Source organism: Lycium barbarum, chromosome 10 (assembly GCF_019175385.1).
Source record: "Lycium barbarum isolate Lr01 chromosome 10, ASM1917538v2, whole genome shotgun sequence".
NCBI classification, from domain to species: Eukaryota; Viridiplantae; Streptophyta; class Magnoliopsida; order Solanales; family Solanaceae; genus Lycium; species Lycium barbarum.
In genome coordinates, this window is record NC_083346.1 from 35,583,372 (window position 1) to 35,592,862 (window position 9,491).

General features: G+C 36.5%; 1 protein-coding gene across 1 annotated transcript; it reads left to right on the top strand.

The window, feature by feature from the left end:
• The first annotated feature begins 8,564 nt into the window (after positions 1-8,564).
• LOC132612928 (uncharacterized) lies at positions 8,565-9,147 on the top strand. The gene is made up of 2 exons (XM_060326997.1): positions 8,565-8,786; positions 8,878-9,147. The coding sequence occupies exons 1-2, from the start codon at positions 8,565-8,567 to the stop codon at positions 9,145-9,147; spliced, it is 492 nt and encodes a 163-aa protein (XP_060182980.1).
• The last annotated feature ends 344 nt before the right edge of the window (positions 9,148-9,491 follow it).

Consider the following 9,491-nt stretch of genomic DNA (forward strand, 5'->3'; position numbering starts at 1 on the left):
ACGGGCACCCGGAGCTAACACGTCGAGCACCTCTAAACATACATCTTATAATCATTTTTGGGTGGACCATAAAGATAGCTCATGGATATCATAATCTGTAAAGACATATATCGCAATATAACAACACATCTCTGTATAATCTTCGACAATTATGCCTATCATTACCCGCCATCAAGGCTACTAAAATGTGACACAACGAAATGAACCGATAGGGTTATGAAACGTCTAATTGTACATACACGTCTACGAGCCTCTACATAGGATACAAGTGGCCGTGGAGACCAATACCAATAAACTGCAGCTCCGAAGTAAGTGGAGCGCTCCTGAGATTCCTCTGTTGAAGCTCCTATGGATCAGAACCATCTACCTGTCTACCTGCGAGCATGAGCGCAGCTTCCACAAGAAAGGACGTCAGTACGAATAGTGTACTGATTATGTAAGGCACGAATAATAATATAGTAAGAGATACCCAACATGAAAAATAACATAATGAGAAATGTAGAGCATAACATGAGGTAAGGAAATAAGCTGTACATATGATTGCCTCTTAAGACAGATACCATGCATGCTTAACATTAAAGAAAACATTTCTCATATACATATATGTAGCATAATCATTAGCCCGCGTCCGGGCCTCCTGCATCCGGGGTAAACATCTCATGCCGCCCACTAGTGGTACTGCTCGGCCATATAGGCACGGTGTTTTTATCATTATCCATAAGCCGCCCACTACGCCTATCGTAGTGGTGCTTCCCAGCCATATAGGCACAGTGTTATTATCATTATCCATAAGCCACCCACTACGCCCATCGTAGTGGTGCTGCCTGGCCATATAGGCACGGTGTTAATATCTTACAGCAAGCATGCATGAGATCCCAACTAAAAGCTACGACTCTATCGGAGTGACGTAAGGTCGGTAACCTCCGATTTATTTTATGGAACAATCATCATCACTATATCATACCTTGAAGGAACAATTATTACAAGGTGAGATCTACAACAATGAGTAAAATCGATAAAATCATGAAATAAGCTCAATAATCTTATAATAGCATTAAAATCATAAGCTTTGAAATTTCTAGAATTAAAATCATCATCATCATGTTCATCATAGAAAACATATCATCTTTAGTATCATAATAAGCTTTTAAGAATCATGAACTTCTAACTTTTGGAAGTAAGAAGGTTATGGAAATATATATAGAATCAAAGCATAGGAATCATGTCTTTTGAAAGAAAGGGACTAGCCTTAACATACCTTTCGGTCGCCTTAGTCGTTCAATGTTTATTCTTCCAAGCTCGCAACTCTACACGTAAACCATCCATATTATCATTAGGCTCAATATCATACACTTGTCTCAAGCATTCAAAGGAAATATTTTTAGAATCTGCCGAAATTCGGGCAGCATCTCCCCTATATTCTTTACCTCCTCCAAATACCAAAACAACTCCCAAATGATACCAACAACATCAACAACAATATCAATACCAATATATTCCATAAAACATCCTACACAATGTTTCTCCAATTTTCAAACTAACCATAATAATATCCATAATACCATAATCAAAGTATTATATTCAATTTGCTCTCAAATTAATCCAAAATTCTCTTTCAAACTCACCTCATGGCCATCAACTTCAATTCAACTCTTTATGACTTTTCTCCTATGATTCTTTCCTTTCTAAAAATTGCTAAACCTTTACATCATGTAAATAATAGTAGGAAAAACATACCTTATAGTGGAAGAACTTCACTTTATTCACCCCTTTCCAAGACTAAGTTCATCACCACCTTGAAGAGAAACAAGAACAATCATCTTCCATGAATTTTCTTTGAGATTTTGATGTTGATATTCTCTCTTGATGATATAGAAAGGTTGTGGAAGATTATGGAGGGTTATGGAGTATTATGGAAGTTTATGTAGAGTTATGGAAGTTTATAGAACCCTCAAGAGTTCTCAAGAATTCTTTAGAAATATGAAGGATGAGAAGATGGTGAAAATTAATGGGTTAGAGGGGTATTAATAGGTGTGTGTTGGGTCGGGTACTGTAGCACCCGGTTACTGTAGCATCATTTTTCTACTCCGTCTGCCTAACTTGTAACATCCATAACTCTCTGCTCCGATATCGCATTTGTAAACGGTTTGTTGCGTTGGAAACTAGACTCGAAGAAATTCATTTTAGGCTTTTGAAACTCCATAAAACTCCTTATGTACCCTGAGATATACCCCTCCAAAGTTGACCCAAAATTCTGTCCAGAATTCTGCCTATTTTTTCCAAATTTTCGATAAACTTATTTTCTCCTCTTTGCTTGGTCCCGGAATCTTCCGAAACTCTCCATACATGATATTTATCATTGATCTTACTTGATAATGCTTCGTTCCTCATAATCTAAAGTTTTTTTACCTAGCCATAGCTCGACATACTTATGTTCAAATTTAATAAGTGCTTCTCCGAAAGTATGGGGTGTAACATACTGTAGCCAGCTGGCACTTGTAACAAACTAATAGCCAACTAACAGAAACAAACTAACTACAATTCATTAGTAAACATCGAGCATTATCAAGGGACTGCAGTGCACTTCTCTAACTGCTTAACAAGTTCCATTCCAAACAATAATGGGCCTCTCCTAAGTCTTCAATTAATTGTGAAAATTGAGTCAATAAATTAGTTGATCTCAAGAATTCCTGTTGATAATTTGTTGTGATAAAAATACCATCAACGTAAATTTAAATGATGGTAACAAGGTTTCAATGATCGATAAACAATAGAGAGTAATTGTCGAGGCCATATATAGCTTATGTTATGAGTGTCGTGAGTCTGTTCATGCATGCACCGAGTGAAGAACATATGAATACAGTATATCGAATCATGAAGTACTTAAAAGACACTCCAGGTAAACGATTATTATTCGCAAAACATAATAGTTCTATCAATGAAGGACCCGCAGAATCTGATTGGAAAAGTGATCAAACAACTAGGAAATCTACATCTGATTATTTTACTTTTGGGGGGGGGGGGGGGGGGGGAGAGGGGGAGGGATCTTGTTACTTAGAAAGGTAAGAAACAAAAAGTTGAAGCAAGATCAAGTGCATAAATTGAATTTCCAGGTATGACTCATGGTGCATACGATCGAATTGTTGTGGATTATACATATTTTGAATGATTTGGGGATTGATCATGCAAAACCAATAGTTCTTTAATAATAATGCAGTTATTGAGATTGAAATCTTGTGCAACATAATCATATCAAACATGTTGAGGTTGATCGTCATTTCATCAAGAAATGGTTTGATGAAAAGATTATACCCTTTCCTTTAGTCAAGTCTGAAGACAAGTTGTCCGATATACTCACACAAAAGTTGTTTCTAAAAAGATGTTTCATGGTTTAATTTAGAAGTTGGGTATGACAAATATCAATTTGAGAGGGATGTCAATAAGTTGTTTAAGAAATTTAATCAATTTCCTAATAATTGATCCAGAAGAAGAAGCATCAATAGCAACTGCATGGATATCTTTTCCATACTTGCCGCCAAATTACTTTGTGAAAGAGGCAGTTTTCTCATTAGCTTCAGCAGTAGGGAAGCCTCTACAAGTGGATATGACTACAGTTAATAGGACTAGGCCAAGTTGTGCTAGAGTGAAAGTGAAGGTGGATCTGTTGAGCAAGTTTCCACAAAGGATTGATGTTGTCAAGAAGAAGAAGAAGAAGAAGAAGAAGAAGAAGAAGAAGAAGAAGAAGAAGAAGAAGAAGAAGAAGAAGAAGAAGAAGAATGGAGAAGTCATTGATAAATGGATAAAAATTAATTATGATCATGTACCTAAGTATTGTAGCAGTTGCAAGATACAAGGTCATAATGAAAAAGATTGCTATGTGATTCATCCGGAGTTATATCCTAAGGAAGAAGATGAAGATGATGATAAGAAGCGAGAGGACAAGAAGGAGAAGCAAGCAAAAGATGTGAATACTTGGAGGAAAGGATTTAGTCAACCAGGCTGAATCTAAGCAGAATAATAGAACTGATACCATGGAACATAGAAAGAAGGGGGATAGGAAAGGAAAAAAGGAGGTTCAGACTAAACAGATTGCAGACAAATGGATAAAAGGAGATGAAGATGTAGGTTTCATAGAGAAAAGGCATAAATAGAAGAATAAGTGGCAGTATCAAAGAGGAAGGAATGATCATGATTGGAAGAAAAAAGATAATCAACCACAACAATCAAATCAATATGCAGCATTGCAGAACGTGGAAGAGGAAGTAGTAGATTTGACCAAACCTGATAATTCAGAGTAGGGAGTAGAAAGTTCACAAGTTTCAAGATATGTTAAAGAAACAACGTTGAGAATCAGGTGGAGAAAGAATCAGCAAAGCAATGGGTTGAAGCTAGTTTTGGAAAGCAGCTTAATGAGAAATGAGAGATTATTTAGCAGAATTCAGAAGCAAAGAAAAATGGCAACATTGTCAAACAAACTGAGGAAATAGCAGTGACAAAGATCAACAACAATAATGAGGAAAATACTGACACTCCTAAGGTGAATGATGCTAGTTGTGATGGGAAAAAAATTGATGGATTGGGAGCTACTAGTGGTGATGATGATGATGATAAGGGAGTTGTAGAATTTGAAGCAACTAGTAACAATAATAGAGAAGGGGAGGAGGATATTTCCATAGTTGATACAGTATTGGAAGCAACATATAGTAGAAGGGAGAAAGGTACTAGGCCACCAGGTGATGACGTTGAAGATACACAAGTGAAGGTGGAGAAAAATATGAATCAAAAACCAGATCAAGGAATAACAGAATCACAGATAGTTCAGGAAACACAGGAGGCAGATGATTTGAGCAAGAACATTGATGACATATCTAATGAAGCAGATCTATCTCCAAGAAGTGTGCAGATGCTGAAACTAGTAACAAGTAAATAAAAGCCTGCAAGGACTCACAGTGTTCCACCAGTAGTTACAACAAGGAGGGGAAAGAACAAATCCATTAATTATCAATGATAGAAAAGCAAAACTCTGGAATATTAGATCCATCAATACTCGAAAATCTTGTGAGAGGTTGATTGATCTAAAGAGGAGACATCGTTATTCTTTCATTGGTTTAATGGAACCATTTCAAAATCCTATGGAGATAGAAGACTATAGAAGGAAAATAGATATCCTAATTGCATGGTAAACTATTCAGGAAAGATTTGGATCTTTTGGACAGATGAATGGCAAGGAACAGTTATCTCAGACACAAGTCAACAAATTACTCTATAACTCTCTCATACTACTGTTGCTCATACTGTATTGATTACTGTGGTTTATACTAAATGTGACAGAGGAGAGAGGGAAGAATTATGGGACTCCATGGTAGATATAGCCAATCAGTTTAATGTTCCATGAATTGTAGGTGGAGATTTTAATGTAATAATAATATTTGAGGAGGAGAAACAAGGTGGATTGCCTATATCAACTAATGAAATATTAGACTTTACAAGTTGTATTCAAACTTGTAGTTTGATAGATATAGGATACTCTAGGAGTAAATTCACCTGGTGGAATGGAAGAACAAATGAAGATTGTATATTCAAGAGGTTGGAAAGAATTTTGGTAAATCAACGGCTCCTGGATATTATGCCATCTACTTCTGTATCACATTTGATTAGACATGGATCAAATCATGCTCCATTACATCTGGAATGTAATAGTATGGATATACTAATTAGAAAACCTTTTAAGTTTCTCAACTTGTGGACTAAACATCAATCATTCATGGATGGTGAAGTTGCATTGGGAAGCTGATATTTGTGGAAATCCATTTCATGTTTTTCATCATAAGTTGAAGAAACTAAAGAAAGCATTAGTTCAATGGAGCAGAAACACTTATGGTAATATCTTTCAACAGATAGCTACCATAGAGGATACTATAAAGGTGAAGGAGTGGCAGCTTGAAACAAATCCTACAAGGGAGAATAGAAGTATTCTACAAGAAGCGCTGAATTAACTAGATACCTACACTTGGAGGAAGAGTATTGGAAACAAAAAGTAGGAACAGAGTAGTTTAATGAAGGAGATAGAAACACAAAGTTCTTTCATTCATATGTAAGAGGTAGAAAAAGTAAATTGGCCCTCAAGAGGAGACAAGATCAAAATGGAGTATGGTTAGAAACAACAGATGAATTGGGAGATGAGGCAGTTAGATTTTTTAAGGCACAGTTCAGAAATGAACAAACAGAAATAGACTCTACTCTACTGAAGAATATTCTAAAGCCGATCACAGAAGATCAACAAAAGAAGATGGAGGAATTTCCAACAGAAGAAGAGGTAAAGGAAGCTGTATTTTCTCTTAATAGTGAGAGTGCTAATGGTCCTGATGGCTTTACAGGACTCTTTTACCAAAAATGTTGGGACACTATTAAGGAGGATGTGATTATGATGGCGAGAGCTTTCTTCTGTGGATATGAGATCCCAAAGTTCATTACTCACACTAATTTAGTGTTACTACCTAAAAAAGAGGTGATTAATACTTATAGTGATATGAGGCCAATCAGTCTTAGCTCTTTTGCCAATAAGATTTTGTCTAAAGTACTTCATAATAGAATATCTGAAGTTCTTCCTAGGATAATATCTCCGAATCAAACAGGCTTTCTGAAGGGAAAGAGTATTGTTGAGAATGTATTACTGGCACAAGAGATTATTAGAGATATCAATATGAGGACAAGCAATACTAATGTGGTGATCAAGCTTGACATGGCAAAGGCATATGACAGGTTATCTTAGATCTTCCTAACTAGAGTTTTGAGACAGTTTAGTTTTGGAGAAATAATCATTGACATGGTGCGGAGATTGATATCAAACAACTGGTATTCAGTGTTAATCAATGGACAAAGCTACGGTTTTTTCAGGTCAAGTAGAGGAGTAAAACAAGGAGATCCTTTGTCAGCTACACTGTTTATTATAGCTGCTGAAGTGTTATCAAGAAGTCTGCACAAATTGCATGATAAACCAAAGTTTATAAGTTATGGTATGCCTAAGTGGAATTCTCAAATAAATCATTTGTCCTATGCTGATGACACTATACTGTTTTGTTCTGGAGATAGATGTTCTATAAAGAAAATGATGAAAACTTTGAGGAAATATGAAAAGGCATCTGGATAGCTGGTGAATAATGCGAAAAGCAGTTTTTATGCTCATCATAAGGTATCTGCATGAACCAATAATAGAATCAAAAGGCATACAGGGATGAGAAAAGGAACTTTTCCTTTCACATACTTGGGATGCCCAGTATTCTATGGAAGGAGAAAATTGATATACTATGAAGATCTGCTCAAAAAGGTGATGAAGAGGGTATTTTCTTGGCAGAATAAGATGCTATCTTTTGGTGAAAGATATATATTGATAAATCATGTACTTCAAACCATGCTTGTTTACTTATTATATGCTATGCATCCTCCATCTGGAGTGATCAAACAGTTACATAAGATATTTTCTAAATTCTTTTGGAGCAACACTGTGGGAATTAAAAGTAAGCATTGGGTGGCTTGGGATAGGTTGTGTCTACCAAAAGCTGAAGGAGGTATAGGTTTTAGATCCTTATCTGACATTTCAGATGCCTTATTTGCTAAATTATGGTGGAATTTCAGATGTGGAAGGAATCTATGGAGTAGTTATATGCTGAACAAATGCTGTAAAAAATGGCATCGTATATTGGCTTATGATAGAGGAGGTTCTCATGCATGAAAGAAAATGGTGAGGCTCACGGAAGAAGTTGAACCACAGATTTTTTGGCATATGAATAATGGCACATCTAGCTTCTGGTATGAGAACTGGATTGGACTAGGTGCATTATATTATATCATACCAGAAGCAGCCGAGGAGGAGGAAATAGAAGCAAAATCAGTTTGTGGATGAAGGAAAATGAAACTTGGATCTGTTACAACAAACTCTGAATCAAAAGTTGGCTCAGCACATTATATATACAATAAGAATACCTGTAGAGGGGAAGGATGATGATCCATGTTGGATGTTAGAACCTAGTGGTCAGTTCACAGTAAATTTGCATGGGAATTCCTCAGGCAAAGGGAGAACAAGTTAGATAACTATTGCAATATATGGGAGAAAGGGATTTCTATCAAGGTCAGCTTCTTTATGTGGAGAGTGTGGAGGGCTAGAATATCAAACGATGAAATTTTGAAGAGAATGCATATTAACTTACCTTCTAGATATTGGTGTTGTGAGGAGCACAAGGAGGAGACAGTCACACATTTATTTCTAACATCCTTCATAGCTGTAAAGCTTTGGAGGTATTTTACTTCATATGCAGGTGTTACAACAAATGGAAGCAGCTTGCATCAACAAATTCTAGCATGGTGGACTGCAAATGTTAAGCCAAAGCTAAGGCCGATGTTCAAAGCCATGCCAGCATTTATTATGTGGGAACTATGGAAGAGAAGAAATTCAATCAAGCATGGAGATACCATCACAGTGCATAGGATGATTAGTTCAATAGAACTTACAACATATAGGGAAGCTGAGATTTCCGTGGATGCAGATATCATATGAATGGGAGATAATGTATCAGCAACTTAGCACATATAGACCAAAACTCTATTATGCTAAGGTGCTGTGGAGAATGCCACTATCAGGAAGACTGAAATGCAACACAGATGGAGCAAGTAGAGGCAATCCTGGTAGGAGTTCATATGGTTTCTGTATAAGAGATAGCAGAGGAGATTTGGTGTATGCTCAAGCCAAGGACATTGGAATCAAGGAAAATACAGAAGCAGAAGCTGAGGCAATCAAACAAGCTCTGAAATACTGCAAGGAAAACAATATACTGCAAATACAAATAGAAACAGACTCCCCAGTGCTCCTCAATTCTGCAGGGTTCATGGACTACACCATGGGAGTTAAAGGACATTGTGGAGGACATCAAAGAGGGCCTGAGATTTATACAAGGTCAAAGCATGCACACTTTCAGAGAAGGCAACAAACTGGCAGGTTTCCTTGCAAATCAGGCTTTAGACAATGAAGACTTGGAACTGAATAGCTTTGCAGATGTGCCTAGAGAAGGAAGCAAGATCATCGACATGGACAAGTCACAAATTCCTCAACTGAGGATCAAAACAAGGAGGATAAGTCGAATATGCAGCTAACAATAGTCATACTACTTCTGCAACTATGTTGCAATTGTTTTCTGGAGGACAATGCATCAGACTCACTAGAGTTGATCAAGAGGAAGACTAGTTAGCTCTTTTTAGAGCAGCTGTGCAGTATACAGAGTTCAATTTTCTTATTTTAGCTAGTTCGAATTATAGACATCATTTTGTTAGGATACTATGTTACTTTTCTAGTTTTGTTAATAAAGAAAAACTCTAATGGGCACCAACAGCCTGTTAGAGTAAATTTGTTTTAAAAAAAAAAAGATTTATTTTCTGTACTATTAAGTCTTTGATTTATTTTCCTATTTTGTATATAGATTGTTTAGTATCCTTAGTTG

Excerpts from the sequence above, each read along its gene's own strand:
- LOC132612928 (XM_060326997.1), top strand. The coding sequence starts at position 8,565 with ATGTATCAGCAACTTAGCACATATAGACCAAAACTCTATTATGCTAAG. Across the intron at positions 8,787-8,877 it reads ATACAGAAGCAGAAGCTGAG|GGTTCATGGACTACACCATG; the intron begins GCAATCAAACAA and ends TCAATTCTGCAG.